This window comes from Pseudopipra pipra, chromosome 12 (assembly GCF_036250125.1).
Source record: "Pseudopipra pipra isolate bDixPip1 chromosome 12, bDixPip1.hap1, whole genome shotgun sequence".
In the NCBI taxonomy this organism is placed as follows: Eukaryota; Metazoa; Chordata; class Aves; order Passeriformes; family Pipridae; genus Pseudopipra; species Pseudopipra pipra.
This window is the reverse complement of record NC_087560.1, coordinates 4119386-4145514: the sequence shown is the minus strand read 5'-3', so window position 1 is coordinate 4145514 and position 26129 is coordinate 4119386. Positions and strand designations below refer to the sequence as shown.

Genomic DNA, 26129 nt, shown 5'->3' with positions numbered 1-26129 from the left:
CTAAATCACCTCTCTCTTCCTCCCTCATCGGGCAGCGAGGAACAGGAACTGAAACTGCACTAGCAAAGTACATAAGTTTGAGGGAAGGAAACTCTTGGTGACTATCTTACCTCATCATAGATGCTTTCAATCTCATTGAGAAGACTCTTTGACCTCAGGACCTTGGTATCATTCTGCTTGAAGTTGATGCCCTGGTGGTCCAAGGATTTCAGGTAATACTTCTCATTCTGCTCTCGCCAGACTTTATTAAATCCTCTCTGGGCTTCTCGCCACTCTTCCTCTTTCATCTTTAACCTTGGATTGAGAAAACAAGGGTGAGCTAAGAGGTGAGCATGTCAGAAAAACCCAGGCCCGTGGCTCCTGGTGAGTGTTGAGAAGAGCTGAACTCCTGATGAAACAGGCAGGAATGAAAGACATCTCAAAGAAAGGAGGTTTACACCTGGACATGCTCTCTGGAGAAAGAATTCTGGGGTTTTTTTTTTTCACATCCAAGTAAAACCACCTAAACAAAGTAGCCCTGCTGTCCACAGTAGGAAGAGGGGATAAAGGGACAAAAAAGCCAAAAGAGTTGGTTCTGGTCTCTCAGAAATCTCCAGGAAGTCATGTAGCTCCAGCTGTGGAACAGGAGCAGCTTAGTTTGGATGATGAACAAAGCATGGACACCTGAGTGACCTGGGAATGGACTCCTAAACATTGACTCAGTATCCCAAGCAAAGCATCCCCGACTCAGTTCAAGAAGAGTGTCCTTGCAGTAGGGTGGAAAAACTAGGACCTAGGTATCACAGGAAGGTTGCTACCCCCAGCTCCAGAACCCAAACACAAGACCAACAGTCCCACAGAGACAAAAAGTGACTGAGAAAGAGTATCTACTGCTCACACATCTCCTTGAGCTGCCCCAAGGAGTTGCAGCATCCACTCCCTTTTCTTAACTGAGGAAGGGGAGGTTGACAACAGAAACAGGACTGGGAATCTGAGGGTAGCACAGCCACCATGATCTGAGCCCACAGCCATGGGACTGGAAAGGGATCACGTTTAGCCCTAGGACACTCCACACAGTACAGTTTCCTTATCTTACACGTGGTGCTGACACTGGGGAAGAAACAAGGTTTAAGAGGAGACAACAAAAGCTTTATATCTTTCCAGTTGAGCTGTAAGGATTTTTTTCAGAAGGGTAAAACCCTCTTTCTGGGTGATTATTATGGAATACACCAACTGACCAGAACATATATGAACTTCTTAATTTCATAGAATAATAGAATCACAGAATAGTTTGGGTTGGGAGGGATCTGAAAGCTCATCTCATTCCACCCCCATGCCATGGGAAGGGACATCTTCCATTAGACCACGTTGCTCCAAGACCCATCCAACCTGGCCTTGAACACTTCCAGGGATGGGGCAGCAACAACCCTTCAGGGCAAATCTACAGCCTCGTGGAGGTCACACCCCTTAGGGGCAGAAATCAGCCACTTTTCCATAGATTTGGACCACATACGGTGTGTCACCCTTTGGAAGAGCACCTGGGGCAGGGTGCTAGGGCAGTCAGTACCTTTTCAGTACAATGGGAACAGCCACGGATGGGTTCTTCCGAAGCCCATCGATGATGTCGGCGGCTTTGTCAGCATATATCCTCTGCAGAGCCTTGCGGTGGATCACCTCCGAGGTGCCCCCCAGGGTGTTGTCCAGCCGGAATTTGGCCTGCTCCTCGGCAGACAAGCGCGACAGTTTCTTCTGGATTGCCTCGAGAACGCGGATGGTTGCCAGGTTGGTCTCCAAGACAACATCCAGCTGGAGAGAACAGCGCATTAGCCATCGTTGAATAGACAAAACATGATACTTCACGGAGGCAAACATTCAAGTGACATGAAACAAGAAGCCGTGGCTGTTTAACAAGGTGTACTAGAGCACTTTTGTGTTCAGCTGCTCTAAAATAATCCAATTATATTTTATCTGCTACCTAGATAATACTGCATAAGAATTTAAAGGCTACCAGAATTATACTGTTCGGAAATTACATTTTCCAGCTGGAAATAGAACACAACTGACAGTTAGTCTACAAAAGGATGTACCAAATCCGAGTGGATTCAGGTAATTGCCAAGCTAACTTCCACTTCCAGTCAAGGTGTCAGTCATTTAACATCCTGAATGTATCGTTTTTCTGATGATTACAGGGAAATGCATGTTCTCATGCACTGCATGGGCAGGATGAACAGAAAATATGCAGCAATTCCATGCTGGCCATTCAACAATTTAATGTGGAGTGGGGTGAACCAAGAGCTCCAAGAAAAAGTGAGGGGCAGCAATGGCAGCTTAGTGGTTATGCAGCCACTGCTTCTTGCATTAAGGGAACACAAGCTGTTATGCCTAAAAATTTTTATTGTAACAGACACAATAAAAAGAGATTCTAAGATGTGGCATTAAAGCTATCCTTACATCAAGCTCATTAGCTGTTCACAGAACAGAGCTTTCTGAGACATCAGTCAAGGAGAAAACAATTTACCTCAAAACGTTCATCCTCACACCTGTAGATGTGCTCTTCGTATTGTGTCTTCTTGGAGCTCACAAATGTGGAGTCTTCAGACCAGGATGGGAAGGAGACCCAGGTGTCATTCAAAACCTTTGAGGGAGACAGAGGGAGAACAAGAGTCATGGTCAGTGTTCCAAGGGAGCCATGCTCAGCCAGGTCCAAGCTCAGTTTTCTGATGGGACGATCTAATTCCCCAGCTGGAAAAACCGTGTGCCCCTTCCAAAGCCCAGCATTCACAGAGCAACCCCAAACAGCCAGAACCCAAACATCCAGGCAGTCTGAAAAACTCACTACGTGGAGCTGTTAGGAAAAAACTTGCAAGGGAAAAGAAAAATAGAGGTGAAAGGAGCTTTTCTGCTACTTTGGATTAGTCAAGCACAACCAGCTGGTTTCTCGTGTGTTATTCACCACTGCCAGCACTGGGTGGTCACCACAGCAGACCTGACAGACAGGATTCTGTTGCTGCCTCCAAATAAGGCTAATTGGGAGTATAAAACATACCCCAGCATCACCTTTCATAACGAAGCAGCTGAGCACTTGCAGCTTTCAATATAGGAACAGAACATTAAAAAATAAATTAAAAAAAACCCCAACCTCAGAGATGCTAAGGACAAAGAAATGACGATTTTGGCAGGCAGTCTTGAAAGCCAGGCCCAGTTTTCATAAACCCGAAGCCTGAACAACTGAGTCATTAGATTCTCACAGGAAGGAAAGTTTGTAATTGCATCACACAAGATGTTTTTGAGAGATGTGTCAGGACTTAAATTAAAACCTCAACATTTCAGGGAGAAACAAAGAGGCATGTGAGGGAATACATGGGAGAATCTGTCTATGGAAAACGTGATTTTATTTTAAAGCTGGCCTAGAGACAACTCTGAAAGCAGATTAAGTGGGAATTTAGGGGAAAAGGTAGCAATAATCTTGAATTACATGCTATCTTGTAAAGGATCCCTGAGATCACATGAAGACCACACAGAAAACTAATTCTATCATTTCCTACTTGGAGTGTTTGAGTTTGTAATCTTAATGTTCCTTTCACAGGTTGTACTATGTAAAACATCATAAATAAAATGTGGAAGCATTAGGTCAGTAATTAAACATCATAACTATTTAGTGGGTTTTTTCCCAGCTGCTTATCAATGCTCCATGCAACCCTTTCACAAACACCACTGGAGAGGAGCTGATGCCAACCATCAAAGCCACGTGGGTATCCCAACTCCCAGCCAGCTTCCAGCATAACCCAATTCCTAGACTGACGCCTCGCCCTGTGCAACAGGTTCTGGATATGATCCAGATATTTGGAGGAGTGACACTAGGAATACCTTGGGTGTGCTCACCTCGGGCTCTGACACGCACCATGATGATCCTGAGCCAGGATGGTGTTGCCCACACACACCTGGGTGCAGGAGCAGCATGGATCAGTGCTGGATCAGTGCTAAGCCTGGCCCCAGCTCCATGCCCAGCACCACCAGACGCCCTAACATCCCCAAGAACCTTTTCAACACTGCGCAGGGATACAAAATAACCCCCCCCGTCCTGTTCCATTTTGCTCGCCCTTGCTCCAACCCTTTGAAAAGGCTGCCAAGAGCCTTCCTCTGCCACACAATTCCCACCTTACCTCTTTACACAGCGGAGTCCGCCCCGTGCACTTGGGTTGCTGGTAGCTCTTGGGCAAGGCTCGGTAGCTGGAGCCCAGCCTCTTACAGGAGGCATAGTCTATCTCCATGGCAATCCCCTCAGTAGCCCGTTCCTTTGGATATGTCTCCATGTGAACAGACTCTTTATACCCCAGGAAGTTTTTAAACCAAGTGAACAATTCTGGGAATTTCCTAAAAATAAGAGGAACGAAGTGAAAAATTAGCTGAGTAGAAATCAAACAGTGCTGAGCTGTGATGCTGAACTGATTGCTACAGACAGCGCCCAAGACACCCTTCTGAATTATCAATACGGTGAGAGAGGACTCTCTCTGCTCAATCCCACTTCCACAGAGCCTGACCAGGTGGGAAGCAGGAACCTGTTGTTGATCAGGTGGTGGACTGCTCTCTTGGTGCAACTAGGGTGCTTTAGGATTAGTGTCAAGCAAGGAAAAGCAGCCAGAGCTTTCGCTGCAAGGAGTGCACTCATGGCAGGGTCACATCTGGGTCTCCCAAACTACCCCTGTAGTGAACTTATGCCAGATGCCTAGTTGTTTGCCAATGGTTTGGACCTTAAACCAGACCATTCCTTTCCAAAAGCAGCAAGAAACAACTGAAAAGAGATTCTGTACCTACACAGCAAAAGGTTTCAGTGCTGAGCAATTGCTTCAACCAGACTACACAGAGAAGCACAAATCATGGAGAAGCCTTTATCTGCAAGGCCCAAGTTCGCCTGTTTGTAAAGTTTCCTGAAGAGTTTATTAGTCTAAAATACTGCATTTGTTCAAATCCACTCATGCAAAGCTCCAGCGATACAAGGAATTGAACCTGTTCCTGAGGCTAATTGAATCACTGCTTATCCATTGCAAAAGATAATGTCCAACTCCAGAATAAAAAAAGCTGTATTATACCTTCCCCAATGCAAATATTCATCCCTAGAGTTAGGAGCACAGGCAGTAGATGGGAGAAATACAGATTTACCTTTTTTTGTCAAATACTGCACCTTACCTAAAGGTAATATCCTGCTGATGCCTGACTAACTCCAGTGGAGGTACGGAGCAAGTGGAAGCATCTTGGGGCAGTTTCTTTGCACAGCAGCCACTGTAATAGGGTCCTGAACCCAATTTATGTTGCTACTGCCTTCTCCCTTGGAACCAGGAACTCAATTCACAGGCAGAAGGAACATTAATCCTGCTGCCCAAAGTTGATGAGAGGATATCAGTTGGTTTTGGACGATTAGTAAGAGTTGTTCTGTACAGTATTGACAATCATGGAAGTCATAGTTCCTATTTAAACCATTGTGTTCCTTAACATTTTTGGCTTCACAACAGAATTCAGCCACTTTTTGGAAACTTCAGTGAGTTTACATCAGCACTCTGGTTTTTTTGAGGGATATTTCCAATATAATTAAGTAGTCAGTCTTTTCTCAAATGACATAATCCGTAATTCCAGAGGAAGAAACTGCAATAACAGGCTGCTGAATAATTTTTTTGGTTCTTCTTGAAAAGGAAGAAACACAGCAAGCAACTTCTCTTGCATGCTGCCTGTCAAGACACAGCTGGGAATCCCTCTCTCTCAGATAAGGAATACGAAAGGGCAGCGCAGAAGACCATGGAAGTCAGTGTTTCTTTCCTGGCTCCACAACAGAAACAGACCAAGGAGATTAACCTTCTTGCCTTGTGTAGGGAAAGGGGTTGGACTTACCCGAGGAACGGGGAAACCAACTGCACGAGCTCAGTCCTGGAGATAACCTCCTGGTTGAAAATAACCAGGCAGCGGAGGAAGTTTTCATATGCTTCTGTGCTACGCAGAGCTTTGCGGACCTAATGGAGAGGGGAAAAGAGAAAAAGAGTAGCTGTCAGGGTGAGATCAAACAGGGTGAGAAGCAGGAGACCTGGATTTTACACTGTGCTTCTCACTGTTGCACACAAAGCTTTAAGTGAGCTAAACATAGAGAACTTGCCCTGCAAATAGGGCCAGATGAACTGGGACTGATGAGAGCTGCTCCCATGCTGGGGATCCCCTGCAACGTCAGCTCTGGGGCATTACTCTAAGAAAGGAGTTGCAAGTGAAGAATTAAGTCCTTCAAAGAACTCCTAACAGCTGGATGACAAAATTGTGGACAACATCAGTCACAACTGCAGCATCACAAACCCACCCAGGCTGCCTTTAAACTCCAGAGAACATTTCAAGTAGGGAGCAGAGGTATGAGACCTGTGCCCTGGGTAACAACCTCTCCAGCCTCTGCCTGCTTCCAGCTTGGGTTATCACAGACAATCCTGCTTCTGTAACCCTGATCTTCACAGAATGAGGAAACCAAACTATCCATCCCGACACCATTACCTTTCCCATGGGAACAGCTGGATCTATGCATCAGACTGAGATCTATCATTATTAAGGGATTCATCATTACGGTTATAATTCCACAGCATGGCTTTCTAGGTTTACTCATGTTAACACCTACACATCCTCCAGGCAATAAATTTGTTCCAGGTTACCACTACCTAGTCTCCAGTACACTGCAAAATTCACCACATCATCAGGGAGCAACCAAGACTGTTACCTTAAAAGATTGTTTTAAGATCATTCTGTACTCCCCTCTGAGCTATAAGGAAATGTATGGACATCTTAGAGAAGACACCAAGGTACCAGTTGGAAACATCCCATGTTTCCTTCACTTGTTCTGTGTGCTAAGTCAGCAACAGGTAACAACTGTGCAATTAATTAGATTAATATCTCAGGGGAAAAAAACCCCAACCCAATGTAAATGTGAATTAGCTGCTTTGTAAACTGAGCTCCCCCACTGCAGGCAGGTGGTTGTGGATGGGTACAAGCTGTGCCAACACAGTAAGACAAGCCATGCACATCATCAACTGTACAGCGATTTCATAAAGGGGAAAACAATTTGGAGTGTGGGTTACAGTAAAAAAATTCCCATTCCTGCAAAGAAACTGCAGCAGCAGCGGGTGGAAAGCTGGAGAAGGAGCTCTGGGGAAAAGACACATGTAAAAAATTCCATCAGTTTTTAAAAATTGACTTAGAGGTCACAGGATACATCTGAGGTCAAGCTGAGAAATGTTATCAGGGTGGTGTAAACCTCACATACTTCACTGTGATAAAAATCCAGATGTATACAAACAAAGGACATACACCAATGACATGCAACCTCTGTACCCCATTTGTCACCTTCTCAAAGAAGAGAGATTCTGTCCCCACACCATGCTTGCTGGCTTCTGCCAGAGACTGGTCTTTTAAACCAAGCAGCTTCGGTTTCTTCTGTTAAGACAAAAAAGAAGGGCAAGAAAAAAAATAAAAGGGGTGTTCAGCAAGTTGAGATCATTTGATTATCTATCACAAATGGGTGTTAGCTTCCTGACCCCATCATGTGCTTTCAAATAAAAGAAAGCTTGCTTTTTTTGGAAGGAAACAACTATTAAAACTTGTGCTACAAGTTACTAATAAGTAGCATGCAACTCCAAATATTTGTAATATTCTGTTGCACTCTTTTCTGTAACTAGCTGATTGAAACAATCACACTACACCATATCTTATTTTTCTACCTAGTTTGCAAAACTACCAGAATAAATGTTTTTTCCTATCTCTCATCCAGTTCTGTAAGTCTTACACCTCCACAGAATTATTATAATGTTTTTCTCTCTCGCATTCCACTTCAAGATCCTTTATTTTCCCTATACCAGCCCTGCCCTCTCCATCCTCAGAAAGCTGCCCCCAAAACATGTTTTGTTTTGCTGCTCTTGATTTGAAGAGGAGGAGAAAGGACAGAAGGGGACGTAAATCACTGGATTTAAATGATACAATTATGCCTGCTAATGTTTTTCATCACAAAGCAAGATATACTGCCCTCAAATAAAGCAGGCAAACTTATCCTTCATGCATAAACACGAAGCCACCTGGCCACAGGACCATTTTTGTTACACTACAAAGCCTCACTGCTCTCACAAATCGTGTGTCATTTGAAAAGGGCAAACTCTGCTGAGAGAATAATCATTCATCATTGTATTAAAAGGTTTATCACTGGAAAGATGAGCAATCATGATTCCACTGCATCTGCTCCAAGTTCTACTACAACAAAGCTTTCAGGCACACTTTTATCTTTTCCTCAGCTGTTCTTTTCCTACATGCCTTAGGAACATTTGCTACAAATTTTGGACAAGTTTATTTTGTGGTGTTACTGACACTTGTCTCCACATACCACAACTCCCCCTAATTAAACACTGCTAATAGAAGTATGTATTCCTAATAAAGTGGTGAAAGCCCTATTTTCTCAAGCCATTAAAGTAACTATTCCCACCCTCAGGCACAGGTAACAACCACCAGATTGCAAAAATCAGAGGCAAAGGCTTGTGCTTGGAAACAAGGACTTGCAAAAGCTTCCTTTAAAAGACAAGCATTAGTTTCCAAGTTCTCAAACTGCAGCCTACACCACAAAAATCACAAGGACTTGGAAAACACATCTTGCTCTGCCACAGCCTCTTGGGACAAACAGATGGATGCTGAAGGAGAAGCACACACTCTTACCTTCACGGGAGGGGTCGCTCCAGTCCCTGGGTGCCGTCGGATCTGACAGCCGTTCTGGTTGGGTCTTTGCTGCTTGTTGTTGAGCTGTGGCTTCTTCACTGTGCCCCCATGATCATTCCTGACAGATTCCACTTTCTCTGCAGTTGTCTTACTCAACAGCTTGTTCAGAGACAAACCCATAAGACCATTAGGGCCAAGTTCCACCCAAAATCAGAGAATCACATAATGGTTTGGACGGGAAAGGATCTTAACGATCATTCAAGTTCCAGCCCCCTGCCATGTCAAAGACACCTTTCACTAGACCAGGCTGCTCAGAGCACCATTCAACCTGACCCTGGTCACTTCCCTGGATGGGGCAGCCACAGCTTCTCTGGATAACCTGTGCCAGGGCCTCACCACCCTCACAGGGAAGAATTCTTTTCTAATATCTAACCTAAACCTACTCTCTTTTAGTTTTAATCCATTTCCCCTTATCCTCTTGTAAAAAGTCTGTCTACATCTTTCTTTTAGGCACCCTTCAGGTACTGGAAGGCTACAGTTAGGTGATCCCTAAGTCTTCTCTTTTCCAGGCTGAACAGTCCAAATTCTCTCAGCCTTTCCTCACAGAAGGGCTGCTCCATCCCTCTAATCATCTTGGTGGCCTCCTCTGGACTCACTCTGACAAGTCAATGTCCTTCCTGTGCTGGGGACCCCAGAGCTGGATGCAGCTCTGCAGGTGAGGTCTGCTGCTCCTCCAAGCTCTAGATGACCAATGTATTTTACTGCAGTTACAGCAGTCTTAGAACAATCCTTTTAGGCAAAGGAATTGCATTCAAAATAGAGGTTATTTAAAAGACAAGTTACAGCCAGAAAACAGCTATCCTGCTGATCTCATTCCCACATTCACTAAAAGATTGCTCCAAAAAAACCCCCAAAACAGAACCCAAGAAACAAACATCAAAAGCACATTTTTCTGAACTCTGGCTACATACAGACCAGTTTTCACTAGTTATTTTAGCCTATCTCCAAGACTACTCACCACAGAGCTGTTAGCATCAGGCAGGAACTGCCCAAATTCCGAGAGCAGATCCTCCTGGTTCTTGAAGAGGCGAGCCACCTGTGCATACACCTCCTGCTCTGTCAGGGCCGGCGTGTAGTTCCCTCCTGCCTCCTTGGCATTACGCTGCTCCTTCTGCCAGAGGAAAGACAAGTGTCAGAAGAAAGGATGCACAAACTATTTAAGTGACAAAGAAAAAATAAACAAACCCCTGGTGATACAAAGAATGAAACAACAAAGGTCTTGGCATCTTACTTAAACCACTATACTACGTTATATGATTCTTATATATTCTAAATACCTACAGTTATATATACTATAAAATGTATACTAAATGGCCAACTGGCCCTGGACTAGTAGGACACTCATCAAGGAAGGGTTTTTTTTTGCTTTTAACATACAGCTACAGCCACGTTGTCTCTTCCTGACACATACTCATGGAAATACACCAAATCCAATTTTTAAACAGGCATTTCAGAGATTTCCAAACAAGGATTAGGAACTCAAATCTATTACTTCATGCTGCTACGTAATCTTTTAACTTGCAAAGATTCTGCTTAGTTTAAGCAGAATTCAAGACCAGGCTGGACGGGGCTTGCAGCAACCTGATCTAGTGGAAAGTGTCCCTGTTTATGGCAAAGGGTTGGACCAGATGATCTTTAAGGTCCCTTCCAACCCAAACCACTCTATGATCACTTGCTGGCCACTGCTAATTCAGCAGAAGACCCAAATGCAAGTTTTGGACAGACACAGTTACCTCCCCAAGGCAGAGAAACAACCACACGTAGACCCAAATTCGTATTTTTAACACTCACCTGATACGTATGGAGGATCTCCAGGAAGGCTTTGTAGATGTCTGGCTGTCCCTGGAACCGATTCTTGATTTTGTTGACATAGTTGATGGCATGATTAAACTCCACGGGCTGATTGTTCTGCAGGGATGGTGTGGTTCCCAGAGAGATTGTCACGGGCGTGTGAGGCTGGACCGGCGGCGAGCGTGGTGATGCGTACGGTGGAATCGGGGGAGTTTGCTGGCTGGCAGGAGTATGTGCCTGCAACTGTGATGGCTGAGAAGAAAACAAACTGTGTTAGAAACTAGCAGATTGCTTTATGTTTGGGATAAAGGCCCTTTTAAATCCACTTACGGACAGATAAATATTTAGTGGGCCAGCAAAGACTAAACCGCATCAGGAAGACAAAACACCAGGACCATTCAAGCTGCTGTAATTAAGCTGATTTCCCTTGTTAATTCCTTTGGACTGAAACCTGACAAGAGACACAAAATACCTCAAAAATTTAACAGAGCCATAATGTATAGGTATGGCTTGCTCCAACGCTAAGTTATTTTGCCTCTAGTGAAGAATTCTGGAATGTAAAAAGGCAACAGCAAGGGAAAACTGGAATTTCTTGACACAAAGAGCAGACAGCAAGTAATTCTTTTGAAAACTCCTAACAGTGTCTTTTGGACACCAAACAGCCAGGGGAAATTTAGTTTTGAGCTGGCAATTTTAAATGAAAATGGAAGTACTTATCCCCCTTATCTTTTAAATTTCAAAACTTGTATTACACAGAATTTTCAGGATTGACAGTGTAGACAACTGTCTTAGGATGGCCAGAAATATCCTGTTACAAGGTCCTGCCTTGCTCACCTACGGCTTTACCTGCCTGGTAGGGACATTACCTCACTATTTAGCCTGTCCCTCAGGTTCATTTTAAAGTTTCAGCAAAGATAGTTCAACTTTTTGCAGGTTGATGGGGAGAAAACCCACTTATCCCATGGTGATAAGTAAGAGACTGCTAGCTCTTCACTGAGAGCATGTAATACTTCTTTGGAAAAAATACTTGAAATCTGGCACAGTTAAGTTCATTCTGAAATGATCTGCAGTTTCCAACTTTGCAAACCTCTTACCACGTGTTTTTTTTTTTGCCATTTCTGAACAGGAGGTTGCACGTCCCCACAATGTTTGCCCAGAGATCAGCTAGCTGCCACACTCTAAATCCTGCTGCTTTCTAACTGCATATTCTCCCCCTTTTTTTTTTTTGTTTTCCAGCCAGCTGCTAGCTAACTGTGCAGTTTGGGGATTAACCCTTGAAACTTAAGAGATTCTTTCCCTACCTAAGACTCTGAAATATTGCTGCATTTTGAGGTTAAAATCCATGATATTTTATCTGGAGCAATCTCCTTGAATGCCTATTATCATATTCTGTTTCCAGTCATGTAAAATACACCCTTTGGACAGTAGCATCTGGATTACATCTAAACCAGAGTCAAATTCCCTTTGTTATTGAAAGGTCTCTGTTTTGGGCACACACACCAATACCAACAGTCAACATCATGGTCATCTTGCCTAAATTCTTGCCCTGTAGATGTTGCCTGCACCCATCCAGCTGATGTATGAATCATAGTCTAGTCCAACTCCTTTACAAAAATGATCCAATCTGAAAACAAGATTTCAAGCAATGCAGAAGCCACTAAATAACAAACCAAGGTTTCCTAAAGGCTTAATTGCTCCAGCCATTTGAAAGCATACACACACTTTCACACCAAAAGGAACATCTTCATCACGACCTCTGTTTTATGAGGAATTTCTTGGGACTTTAGTTATTCTAAGACAACATACACACAAGCAGGCAGTTAATGTGTTCCCAGTGCTTTCAACTATGAACCTTTTCCCCAGCGTTGCTGAATCACTTCCTGAATAACATGTGTACCATTTACCAGATGCTCTGAGTGTCCTTCAGTTCTCCACTGACAGCAATGAGGCTTTTCCAAACCGTTAATATTTGGAAAAGTTTATTTGAATTGCTATCAAATTAGCTATGACTGCATCTTGAAGTTGGAAAATGAGGAACTAATACGACAGCAGAAGCAGAACGCGTGGAAGTTCACAAATACTACGGAAAAGCAGCGTGGAAGTTAATTTTTCACTCTCTAGCTCCACACCAGCTTCAGCTGGAGGCAGCAGGTTCCCTGTGCTATCAGTGTAGGTCACCCAAAGCCTCTCACCTTGCTGATTTTGGCAGGTGTGGGCTGCGGCGCCGGCTGTGCTGGTGTCGGGGTCGACTGCGCTGAAGGCTGCGATGGATGCTGCGGCTGGGGCTGTGGCTGGGGCTGCAGGCCGTGAGTGGGGATCTGGTGAACCTGCCCCGGGGTTGTCACGTTCACCATATCATTGGTCTGCACCTCAATCTTGTAACCAGGTGGCAAGAAGGTGTTGAAACCCATGATCAGGTCTGGGTGGCCCTTGAAGAGCTGCGATACGCGGCTGATCACTCCCGGAGTGTCGATGCTGAGGAAGGAACAAGGTAACAACCTCATCATCCTCTGGGACCTTTCAGTGGGACAAAGTTCTCCACAGAGGAATTCTCCATTAGGTTTTCTCCCTTATTACCTTTACCCTATGAAACAATGCAAAACTGATTCCTATAAGCACATCGCTGAACTGAAGAGTGATATTAACGTTATTTTATTAGCCCAGCCAGCATTTTATAATCTACAAGATCTAGTTCCAAGTCTGACCATTATTAATGGGCAGACAACCAGACAGCCAGATGAATCAGCTATCAAGGCTGAACTTGTGAACTCCCACTCTATGCAGAGATTTCGTATAAATGAAGGGATGCATTTAATTTTCAGAAAATAAAGCACACAATTGCTTTTATATCATTGTCCAGGTGCATTAATCTGCACACAAAGGACAGAATTTAGCTCCTGCCCTGTACTCCCATGTCCACGTACGCTCTTTCTAACCTGGAAGGAAGAAGCAAAATGCAGCTCATTACCTTTGAGACTTAAATTCCTTCATAATATCCAAGAAATCATTGTAGACCTGTGGCTGGCTACCAAACTGCAGCTTCACCTGGTCAAGGTAAGATAATGCATCCTCCACCTGGAGACAGACCAGATGGGTTATATTAGCAGAGAAGTCTTGATTTCACCTCCCATTGTTCTGCAAAACACGTGTTATTTGAAACACAGCTGTCAGCCCTGAGCCTGGGCAAGGAATTAAGGAGCAAAAAGCTCGTGAGCCTGGTTAGTGTACTACCAGCACCATTTGAGTAAGAGGTACTCACTCCCCACTCCTGCCCACGAGATAAAACTGTACCAAAAAGAGACAAAAAGGGGGGGAAAAAAAGCAACAGATATCAGCAGAATTACTCAGAGAAAAACATATTCCAAATTTACCATCACTGAAGTGACTGCTAGGACAAACAGAACTAGACTGAGTATTTTTCCTGCATTCATATGTGGAAATTATTATGGAAGTCTAAGAATAAGCTGAAAGTGGAAATGAGATATTCAGTGTAGTAGATGCCTGCCAGGTACACGCTTGCACTTCTCTCAAAAAGCCAGACATTTCATTTCGACATAGAAAGGTTTCGAAAATGGCAACTGTGGGCGGTAAATTGTTTTACACCTCAAACAGCAAGAAGTTTATGAACTGTTCGTGTACCAACAGCAAATTTTCAGAGGTACTGAAAGAACAGTCACATCCTAATGCGAGAGCTCTGGGTCTCTGTGCCCCAGCCAGCCCACATGCTCAGCAGCTGCACACAGGACCTCTATGAAATGTCTGAAATGAAACAACAGCAAAGGAATAAAGACTCGTGTATAGCCCCAACCTTGCATTACCAAAGGATTTTCCATGGATTTCACTGGGAGAAAGAACTACTCTTTTAGAAACTGTTTTGAGAGCTCTGTAGAAATGAAGTGTCCCACATTCAGCAAAAGGGTTCCACCAAAACCAGAAAAGACTCACAACCGTATTTGGAAGAGACTAAGAAACGGGCATCAATTGATATGTATGTGCCTTCTCCAAATGTGGCTACTTAGAAGGGTTATTTTTGGTGGACTTTTCTTCTTGTTTGAGGATTTTACAGCATGTAATCTGAGAATAGAGCCTTCCTTACTCCCAAATTACTCCCACACAACCACCCACATATGCCATGTGTTCAGAAAAGCACCAAATGTTTTGGCAATTTAACCCATTCATACAAATACTCTGAGCAATACTTTTTTCCTTTTCCTTCCTGCCCCAAATCTTTTTCTAGCAAGTCCCATTTTTTTTAATATGGTATTTGCAACAACAGGGTTTCAGCAGAAAGAGAAGTCCATTTCTGCACTCAACAGACTTCCAAACACGAGAAGAATCTACTCCTAGTCAAGAAAGCTTTTAGAAGGTGAGCAGCAGGGGGGTAAAATGGATGGAAAAAGGTCCCTGGCTGCCCAATGATTTAGGGAGAGGTTGTCTTACTTCAGGCAGCACTGCTTGGCCTTACCTTGAGCCTCTGGAACTGCTGCTGGCCCTGCACGGGCACGGCTGGGGGCGTGGGGTGTGTGTGGCTCTGCACCACCTGGCTCCCGTGGGGCTGCACCGGCGCGGGGTGGTGGTGCCCACTGTGGACGGTGGCGATGGCCGGCCCGTGGCTGCTCGAGCTCTGTGGCACGGCTGACACCTGGCAAGACAAAGAGGATGTCAGGTATGGCTACGGCTTTGTGGCAAGAGAGCAGGGTCAGGCTTCCCAGATGCAGAAATACAATTTTAAGGCAGCAGAAGACAGTCAGTTTGTGCTTTAGCCATGACTGCTAATGACCTTGCTTGAAACATAGCTATGTTTTCCTCAATGAAGACCCAGAGAGACCTAAACACAAATCAAGACAACTCTCATCCTACACTCCAAATACAGGAGAGCCCTTCCTGCAAGCAGGTTCCAAACACGGGTTGTCCCCAGCCTGCACACTCACTGGCTGTCCAGTGACATAAAGGCCAGCAAAAGGAGGATAAAATGTGATTTTTAATCTGACAAGAGTCAAGGTTCTCTCCTTTCCCATCACAAGTACTAATCTGAGTTAATGAATCTTTACAAGCTTCTACACTCTTGACATTCAGTCAAGTCAAATTCTGGCTCTCTGGCATCAGCAGGCTCAAGGGAAAACTCAGCTTGGTATTTCCCCTAGAAAAACAGGGAAAGGAACAGAAGGCATGCGCTTTTGGGTCTCCTTCAAACCTAAAACCAGGAAAGTTTCAATCTGGAAAATCATTTTCACAAACCCAGTTTTCCATTCAAGCCTCTTTTAGATGGGATATACTTTATTTTGTCCTCATGAACAAGATCCATTCAAGTTCTTTTTAGGAAGCATTACCAGCATCAACACACCCTGTTCCAGCCCCTGCAAGGGTCTGCCTGTAGCTCCTTAGCTCTGTGGCTGCTACTATCAGTGTGAACATCCCTTCTACAGAAGCAGGAATGAAGCTGTGTGTAAAATCAGGCACCAGACAGGGAGAGCAGCCCACCAGCAACACAAGTGTGGAAGATGCAACACGCCAGACACATGGCAAAGACAAATATCACACAAACAGCCTTTCCATGCTCTTTCAGTGAGAGCTATCTCCAGTGCACTCTACCAGGACAATTTTTTCCCTGTTCCCAGCTGCCAGCTCCTTGCAAAGACGGCAAGAGAGGGAAGAGTGCCACCTAATGACTCTGGGGTAATGTTTTCTGAAAAATTTCAATTTTCTTGAAAGTCTTCAATCTAAATGCTGACCTAGTGTGTTAAGCTTAAGATCACCCAAGATACTGTATGTCTATTACAAGAACAAAAAAAAGAAAAATGCTGAAAAAAAAAAGAAAAACGGAGGAAAAGCCCTCCACAAACCTGCCTCTGGGACTCAGAGATCAGGGTGTGAGAGAATCACTGGAAGAATCGCATTCAAGAAAGCCAACTTTTTTTGTGAGTGAAGCCAAAGTGCTGAAAACGAGACGTGTGATGAGTACATTGCCCAATTCGTTTTTTTAAGGAAACCCTGGTTACCAAAATAAAACTTTGTCTCAAATACAGAATTCTGCGGCTGAGGGATGAGCACACGCACCTGGTAGCTGGGAGTTACCGAGTACTGGATCCCCGTGGCAGACTGCATGGTCTCCGAAACCGCCTCATAGACCGGCGGGGCCGGAGCGAGCACGCGGTGCTGGTGTGGGAAAGCTTCGGTGCTGCTGGTGATACGCCTCTGCTGCGACGCATACACAGGTGACTCCTGCTCGTCCAATCGCCGCTTCATTCTGAACTCATGCTCGGCAAGCACTACAAAAACCTGTTAAAAACAGAGCAGTTAGCAGAGGGAATCGACCCGAGCGGGTAGGGCGAGTTTCTGTCTGTTCGGGTACCGATATCTTGAGATGGGAAAGTGGAATTAAAGATTCAGCTTTCAGCACAAAAAAAAAAAAATGCAATCGTGTCTTATCACGAAAAGTAGAGCCTTACTGTCATATTTTCAGAGTTAATGATTTCTTCAGTCTCACTTAAAGGATATTGCTCACATGGGGCATCTTAAACACATGCAGACCTCGAGCAACGCAAACCTCATGAATGCAGTGTTTGAACACAACAGACTGGGGAAGGATGTGTTACCTACACACATTTTATACTGAAAACAGAAAAAAACCCCTCCTGGACAGTCCAGATAGAATGACAGACAGCTGTGAGAGATGCTTTCAAACGTGGGAGGAAGGAGGCAAAAAGTAGGGTGTGTAATCAGATTCTGAAGTCACTTGCAAAGCCCCAAAGAGTTCTGCATTTAATACATACAGGCAACTTCAGGGAAAGCCACAGGTCCACTACCCCAGGAGTATTTTGGATACCACATGCCACACACCTGTGGTCCTGCCAGCACCCTGGCCACACTCAGCAGCACCAAGCCAAGGCGTGTAAAGGGGAGCAGCGCTAGCAGGCACAGTGGCTGGATTCCTGCATGCCTGCCAGGGGTGCCAATAAGCACAGATCAGCAGCTCTCTCACTTACTCCCCAGTACTTTTCTTCATGTTCCTGCCCTACTCCGAGCTGGTTTTATGCAACTTCATTTCACTCCAAATCTGACAGGTCATTCTGCCACTGTCCTGCTCCAAAAGGGCCCGTGAATTCTTGGCTCTGTTGGACTTAACTACACATCTACTCTTTTCTGCAAGCAAATTCCAGTCCAGTGCTGTTTTCTGTCCATTAACAGTTATTGCCATCCTGTTCATCAAAGCACAGGCAGCCTATTAGGGTGTTTGAGGGACAGAAACCACAGTGAAATCCACCCCCGTCTTCTGCTTCAGGACCTTCCCAAACCAAGGCCTTTTCAGTTTGGTGCAGTTAGACACATTCACTGCTAAGGCAAACACATGGATAAACAACAGGGAACGACATTCCCCCCCAGATTAATGGTACAACAGCCAACTAAGCCAAACCACATCTACCAAGTCAGGACAGCTCTTCACAGTCTAAATCTGTCACCAAAAATAATTTACTAATATCTCAGTGCATGTCAAATATGGAAACAGGAACCAGCAGGACAGAGGTGCAGAATGGATCAAGCTGGGCTTGAGGACAGAGGTGCAGAATGGATAAGTTGGGCTTGAGAACACGTGCCTTCATGGAAGGGTTTCCCCCTCTGTGCATTAAAAAAATCGATCATGGAAAAATCTGGATTGGAAAGGACCTTAAAGACCATCTTGTTCTAACCCCCTGCCAGGGGAAGGGACACCTTCCACTGTCCCAAGTTGCTTCAAGCCCCATCCAACCTGGCCTTGAACACTTCCAGGGAGGAAGCAGCCACGGTTCCTCTGGGCAACCTGTGCCAGGGCCTCTCCACCCTCACAGGAAAGAATTTCTTCCCAGCATCCAATCTAAACCCTCTCTACTAGTCCCTCCTTTCACTTGGATGGAGTAGGACAAGAAAGATGATGACTTAATTTCTTTTTGAAGTTACTCCTCAAGTCTTGAGGACTCAAGAGTCCTCAAAATTACTTGGCAGGTTGCAGGCAGAGGCAGGGGACTCCTTGCCCCAAGTAAGGGGGAAAGCTCACTAACTGCATCTTATTTACAAGTTAAAAACCCCAGGTAGGCCTGACCTCCAGCATACACTCAGCAAGCAGAGCAGCACACTCCAGAAGCACACTTTGCTAATGGTACCTGCACTGGTTGTCTTTTTTACTGGTCACTGCTGACAAATGAAGAGCCAGGCAGGTTAACGTGGAGCTACTCCCCTCAGGCACAGCCCACATTTAGCTTTGCAAAAACATAGTTTTATGCTAATAAGGCTGGGACTAAACTGAGCAAATCTGGACACATACCAGCCTCCCACCAGCAGAGCTGGCCAAGATTTTGCATGACAATGGCTGACTGCATGAGTAAAGTCTGGGCAAAGCTTTGGTGGCAGCTATTTATAACCCACTCACCAACGTGGACACCCTTCTGCCTAAACACTGTCCCCTCAGCCAGTCCTTACACTTGCTTTTGATCTCCCAGGCTGGGTCACCCCTTACACTTTCAAGATACATGTATAGATACATGTGGTGTGTATGTGGTGTGGTGGCTGTTCAGTGTCCAACCCTTGGGTTCTCACTTTCCAAAGCAACACTACACGTGTCTTCCTTCAGATGGACTAACCAACCTCTAAAGCACAGGCTGTTTGAGGGCAGAAGATGGCTGGAAGACTCACGTGCTCTCCTGAGGATTAAAATGCCACCTAGGCTACCTGAAGAGACTTTTCCCCATGAAGCCATCAAAATTCTCAGCCTGTGAGGCTGTGGGAATCACGCTAGCACCAAGGATCCATCACCACACACACAGCAGCAGCATGAACATCAGTTTTTGAAGCTCCTGATTCTTGCAGACCAAGTGTAGCATCTTCCAAAAACCCAGCTTACTGTATGGTCGGTATTAAAACTTCTGTTAAGTGAAAATTATAGCACATGTAGGTTTGTCTTCCCACTGAATTCCACTCACCTTCACCAACTGAGCTTGGACTCTGCTTCTGTCTAAGCATTGGACCAACTTCAGTGGTGAAGTTTTGTATTATAGTCAATATAGAGTAAATATTACAGGTAATTGTCAATAGCACTAGTCAATCTTCCTAGATAACACCATGCTAAACTCCTACCAAGAGTCTGCATCCACTGGCTCACAGCAAACCAGTACTTACTGAAGATTGCTAACTGACAGGCTTTATTAATGAGAGCAGAGATGATCTTGAAGCTCTGCTGTATCTAAACAAAGACTACTGATGACAACTCTGCATCCACGACCACCCAAACTCTACAGAGAGGGGAAAGCAAACCAGCACCAGAGCAGTGATTCATCTGCACCCTGCAGACGGAATTATAATGCTGAATGTTCCCAAAGTGCATTCATTTCCTCACTGAAGTCCAGCTGATTCTGACCTGGCATCTCCCACTGATCTCCTCTGCTCAAAAGCTGGAGAGAGCTGCTGTGCAGCAAGTCCTACCCCTCCTACAGTCCACCAGCCTGCTGAGGAAGGAAGGCGGAGATGAAACCCAAGACTAGACATGTAATTTTGAACTGATTTAGCCAAAGCCTGATGCTCAAAGGGGCAGTTCCGCCCACTTCCACTCGCTGTGACAACTGATTTCTCTCAGCTTCCTAAACGATGGCAAAGCCCAGCTACAGGAGAGACTTGTATCAGGCATTTTCCCTCCAGATTACAAGTACTTCGCTTATGTTGTCATATCAGAAATGCTGCACACACCACTGGCATCCCCTTATGGACTTTGACGTGAAGATTTAGAGAGCCCCCAATTCACACTGCACCATCTGTGATCTTAATTTGGGGGTGGAAAAAAGAAAAAAGCCCCCAGATTACAGCAAGGACTGAAAGTAAGCCACAAAATTCAGGGACTTTCCTTCATTAGAAGCATTAACAGGAGGCATGTAGGAGAACTTAGCAATACCTGAGCAAAGTAAAGAACTGCATCTCCTTCCTCCAGCATCGTTTCTACCCAAACTCCCTTTTAACTCCACTTACAGCACACTACATTCTGCCTAGGGGAGAATGAAAACTACAGGGTTTTTTTCTTTTCTGAGGTTTTTACTGTTCCCCTTCACAGAAAAAGGATGCTGCATAGGAACACTCCTAGATCTTCCCACCTGTGCCACCTCCCAGCTCACCAGCTCCATGCTACAGGTAAGATGCATTAGGCAGACACACACAGGATCCTCGGCTGGTAAAGCAAGGAAAAAATTGAGAAAATGTACTTTGGGTCTCATTAACATCTCCAGAATTATGCAACTCTACACTGCCAACTTCATCAGAGGGTTTCCCCATCCATCTGCCTCACACAAGCCAGTGGGACCAAAAGGCAAGTGGAGCACATCCCTTTCCCTCTGGTACTGAGGAAAGGAGAGGAGTGGCAGTACTGACACAGAAAGAGAAGGAACAAAGCGGGGACAATGCTGGATTCAGCTGGTGGAGCACTGCAGGGCTCTCCCACTGCTCGCTCACTGCTCCATGGCAGCAACAGAGGCACGAGAGCCCAGGTACTCCCCTCTTCCCTCACAAAACTGCCTTTCCAGTGGCAGCTCCGCTCCACAGCTTTTTACCACATAATATCCCCAAAATCTCCATTACTTCTGTTTCAGGTTTCCCCTGAAGCAAGGTCTTCTGGCATTACAGATCAGCTAGTAAAGTAAAAAGAAAGGCAAATAGAGACTAGGAAGAAAGCAAAACGGGAAGGTGTGCTGCCTCAGCACCTGCTGGAACCCCAACACACCTGTGGATGAACACCATCTTCACGAACAAGTTGTAAAAGAGTACTGGAGAGGATTTTGGTCCCTGTGGAGCAAGGACCCCTCTGAAAAAGGGCACGGAAACCACAGAGCTGCAGAGGATGCATTTAACACGTGAGGGCTTTTTAAAAGGCTTTCCTTTTGAAGGAGAAAGGACTCAAAAGCCAGGAACAGCAAGTGTAAGTCTCAACTCTGAGCCTGGAACAGCCACGGATGTCTTGCAGGACATGTCACCCGCAGGATTATATGGGAGCACATCACAGTGCCTGCTGGAAAGCAGCCAGCTCAGGTTCCGGCAGCGCTAACCCAGCCACACGACTCCCACAACATGACCCAGCTTGTTCAGCAATCGCTCCTGTACTTTTCTGCACGGTGCCACACAGCCCATATCCCCTGCCTGTACCACGGGGATAACCCCTTGGCCACACTACAGAGACCACGACCAGAGCGTCATTCCAAAACGAAATGAGAAGCATCCCCAGGAAGAAAGTGCTGGAAAAGCACTACATGAAGCTTTTGGAGGAGTTAGGAGAATGTTCTGCAAGGTGACATGGTGACAGCTGTGCCAGTGCTCACCACAAGGCAGGTGGGACACAAATAAACCCCACTCGCCTCTGTCCAGACGGGTAACAAGTTGGTAAGGCACTGATCTGTGGTTTGCCAAAAAATGGCCTGGGTGTCATACCCCACCGCACAAACACGATCCAAACTGAGCTCTACAGATCTTAGAGCATTGTTTTGCCCTGTTCCCTGACTGCATCTTCCCCATGCACAGAGAAGATGAACAGAACAGTTTCATTCATCCAAATAAAAAGAGACAAGATCCCATGGGGTTGGAAAAGAGCAACACATCCCCAAAAGCACACCACGGGCTGAAGTGACAACTATTATGGGGCTCTTCCTGCTCCAGCTCTAACAGCCACAAAAGTTTTCCAATGCTGGAGAAGACCAGAACAGCAATCTGGACAGAAAACGATTCATAAATCCTGGAAACGTAAATGATCCGCCTGCCAATTCCAACACGATGCTCCCAGCTCCAAGACCCACATGTGCCAGGAGCCTTGTGCAGAGGGCTCCCACGGCAATCCCAGCTCAGGCCAGGGGGAAAGCATCCCCTTCCCCACACTGCTCACAAAAGCAGCCTAAATCATCCAGAGTTTCCCCAAACTTGAGCAAATTAGAGCCATTTTGCTTCGGTGAAAGATCACATTGAAGCAACTCAAACAAATTAACGCTGAGACCACGTGTCTTCAGCAGAAGGTGGGAGGGATGAGGACGAGATACGCTGGGGTGAGAAAGCAGTTTCCTTTTGCAAAGAGCGCACCAGTGTGAAAAACTGCTAACTTCACCTGGTCAGGGAAAAAAGACCCTGAAAAGTGTTTTTCTGTCCAGCACAGACTGACACCAGGCTGCCAAGATACTTTTATGTGATGAAGGAATTTCTACAGGTGCTTTAAAATTACTATATTAAAATAAAATGCCGTTCTAATCGAAAATACTGTACTGTTAATCCTATAGAATAATGTATACCTCTCTGAAACTGTATTTTCCTTAAATAATTGCAAGTTAGGAAGATTGCAGTGCAGATAGATTTGTACTGAATTAAGTTGGGCATTTCTCACTTGTTTACTGACCCCACACCTTCTAGCACAACTGAAAGTATCAAGTTAGAAGAAAAACATGAGGTGTTAGGTCAGCCTTAAGCTAGGCTTTAGCACACAGCCCAGGTTTAGATTCCTCTGGACAGCGTGGGAGATTGAAAATCCAGGCACAGCTCAAGACGCCATTGATAATTAGTTTAAAATAGCGCTGAAACAAGTTGTTTTGCCCTATTTCAGTGGTGCAAATAAACGGATTTCTTTTGGGATGTAACCTTGCCACCCGTGCACTGAACACACACGTATAGTTGCACAAATAACAACTATTAAAACTCATTCTGTACCCAGGCCAGGAAAAGGCAGAAAAGGATTCAGTTAAGCAGACACCAAGCACGTTCATACTTTTAAAGCTGCCTGAACTTCACCAGCCTCCTGCCACCAAAAAAAAAAAAAAACTCTGAAGTTTTTTGTGCATCTACAGTAGCCTGAAGAATTAAAAAGGCGATAAAATACCAAGTGCAAGCATCTGGCAAGTTCGAGGCACAGAACGGAGAGGATGTGCAGAGAGATACAGCTCGCTATTAAAATCTCTGGAAAATTAACGGGTGCACGAGGAGCTCTCGGGTTTCCGCGTATCCACACGTCACTCCAACAGGTTCTTAGGAATCGCTGCAGCACGGAGCTGAAAAACTGCGGAAAGCGACGGGGGAACCCTCGGTGATGCCGAAGCCGGCGCGGAGCGGGCGGCGGCGGCGGCGCGGGACCGCCGCGGGGAGTTATTGTCCGGCAAAGCCCTTTCATGGCAACTCCGCCAGGAAGTTGGCTGAGCACCGGAGCCCAGGGAGCCCCGCGCCCGCCCTCGGAACGCCCCCCCAGGCGAGCGGGAGCGCCGCTGGCGGCTCCGGCGCGCGGTGCGGCCGGTACCGGGGCCGTGCAATGCGGGCGAGCGCTGCCGGGGGCGGTCCCGCCGCAGCCCGGGAGCGGCACCGGGCGGAGGGCGGGCGGAGGGGCGGGGGGAGGAGGCGGCGCCCGGCTCGCAGCGCGCCCAGCGGCCGCCGCACGCTCCGCCCGCCGCTCCCGCCATGCCGGGGCCGGGACACCCCGGCGGGGCGGGGCGGGGCGGGAGGACGCGCGGCCGCCCGCGCGGGCCGGGGCTCCCCGGGGAGCCGCGCCGCGGGCACCGACCGGCCCCCCCCCGACCACGCTCCGCCGCCGCACCGGCAACGGGCCCCGCCCCCTATGGATCGCCGGAGGGGGCCGGCCCCGGGCCCGGCGGCCACCCCTCCCCGCCGTCCCGCTCTCCCTTACCTCGAAGCGGGCCCTGGCAGCGGCCGAGTCTCCCTCAGGGTCCGGGGGCGGCGGGCCCCTCTCGGGCGGGCGGCGGGGGCGGGCTGTCCCCGGTGCGGTGAGGGGGGAGGTCCCCGCGCCCCTCCTCCCGGAGGGGGGGGGCGGGCGGGGTCGGCGCCGGTGCCCCGGCGGGGCGGGGGGCTCGGCGGGGGGGGGTAAGATGGAGTAACCGTCTGTCGGCCGCCGCGGCGGAGCGCTGCCCGCTTCTCTGTTCCCCGGGAAATCCCGCCCCTCCTCGCGCAGGGGGGGAGCCCCGAGCGCCCGTTGGGCGAGACGAGCGCCCGTCACCCTCTCGGCCAATGGGCGCGCTGGCCCCGCCCACCAAGACCTCCCCTATTGGCCGCGGCCCCCAGGAAGGGGATGTGGAGAGGAAGGGAGGGCGGAGGGGGGGGGGGAACGACCGCCGAAGAAAAATGTCCGTATAAGCAGCGCGCCCCGCCCCCGTCCCGCCCCCTCCGCCGTCCGATTGGCTGCGGGCCGAAAGCGCCGGCTAATAGGCGAGCGGGGCAGCTCCGCCGTCACAGCGGGGAGCCCGCCCACGCGGCGGGATTGGCCCCGCCTCCCACGGGCAAGGCCACGCCCCCCTCTCTGGGGAGCCCTTTTGTGGAATGTTTACATCGCGGACGCGGCCCGCGCGAGCGGCGCCACCTCTGCTCCCTCCGGCCCCGCCGCCGAGCCGTTGGGCGACTGGAGAGGGAAGCTGGCGACGGGGCCCAGGCGGGGAGGGGGAGGGCGTCGCGGCGCCCGCCTTTTGTCCCCGACCCCTTCACTTCCGGGATGGCGGCGCCCCACGTGGGGCGGGTCGGTTACACGTGCGGGGGGGACACGGCGCACACACACACTCACTCACACACACACACACACACATACACACACTCACACGCACGCACGCACGCACCGGGGGGGGGGCGTGGGCGGCGCGCGCGCGGCGCCGCGAGGGGCGTTACCATCCGCCTTCGCGGCCAATGGGGTGGCGGGGAGGGGGCGTGGCCAGCACGGCAGCCGCTCTCCCCCCCCCACACACACACTCAGTGACTCGCTCCCCCCCCCCGCCATACGTCGCGCGCTTCCCGCCGGCGGGATCCGGAGCGCGCGCGCACTTCCCGTCCCTCGTCCCTCGGCTTCCCGGCCCCCCCCGCCCCGTGGGAAGCGATTCCCGTGAAGGGGGAGAGGGGGAAACTGGGAAAGTGTGTGTGGGGAAAGCAGCTGTTACATACCCTCAACGCGCAGGCGAGCAGCCCTGAATGGAGGGGGAACTCCCCCCGGAGCGGATTGGCCCCGCCGTGCCGATCGTCACGGCCGCGCCGCCCACGGCGGGGGCGGGGGGGGCGGCGTGAGGGAGCGGATCACCGCGGGGGTGGCGAGCGGTCCCCTCCGCTAAGACGCGAGGTGGAGGGTTAATGTGTTTAATTATCGTGTTTTTCTCCTTTTAGAAAGTTGTCGAGGGAGTTGCCGGGTTCACCACACCAGGGCTGGAGGATCCAGGCCTCACCGCCCGTTGGTGCTCATCTGGGCATCCAGAGCGTGCTCAGGACGGGTGAAATACGGACACACACGCTCCACGCTTCTGTTAAAATATGTATTTCAGGCATCAAACGAGGTTTAAATCTCTCGGGTTTTTTTTTCTTTCCATCTCTTTTTCCCTTTCTCAGCCTGGTCAGGGAGCAGGCAGCCGGGTGCTGCCAGGACAAGCAGGCACAGCAGAGGAGGATCTCTCCTATGTGTCCGGGAGCTGCAGCTCGGTTTAGCTGCTGGAAGGGCTCTGGTCAGCGGGGTTTGAACCTTCACGGGATGTTGTGCCGCTGGAGATCGAGCCTGAGCCTTGGAAACCAGAGGCAAAGAAGGAGAAGGGCTGGGAAATTAAGTGCTCCGGAGTTAAACGCTT

At 47.8% G+C, this 26129-nt stretch overlaps 1 protein-coding gene across 2 annotated transcripts in view; it reads right to left on the bottom strand.

Moving 5' to 3' along the window:
- Positions 1-25488, bottom strand: part of SIN3A (SIN3 transcription regulator family member A) — a 31924-nt gene extending 6436 nt beyond the window's left edge. The window contains exons 1-14 of one of the 2 annotated variants that reach the window (XM_064668474.1): positions 25462-25488; positions 16606-16827; positions 15014-15190; positions 13517-13623; positions 12741-13023; positions 10549-10800; positions 9716-9868; positions 8698-8856; positions 7345-7434; positions 5863-5981; positions 4143-4353; positions 2498-2614; positions 1547-1785; positions 111-294 (exon numbers count right to left, since the gene is read on the bottom strand). In XM_064668474.1, coding sequence (XP_064524544.1) covers positions 111-294; positions 1547-1785; positions 2498-2614; positions 4143-4353; positions 5863-5981; positions 7345-7434; positions 8698-8856; positions 9716-9868; positions 10549-10800; positions 12741-13023; positions 13517-13623; positions 15014-15190; positions 16606-16794 — 2280 coding nt within the window. In that variant the 5' untranslated portion in view covers positions 16795-16827; positions 25462-25488. Of the gene's footprint in view, positions 1-110; positions 295-1546; positions 1786-2497; positions 2615-4142; positions 4354-5862; positions 5982-7344; positions 7435-8697; positions 8857-9715; positions 9869-10548; positions 10801-12740; positions 13024-13516; positions 13624-15013; positions 15191-16605; positions 16828-24205; positions 24460-25461 lie in introns of those variants that run through there. The other variant, XM_064668475.1, reaches the window with a different exon arrangement.
- Positions 25489-26129: the final 641 nt, after the last annotated feature.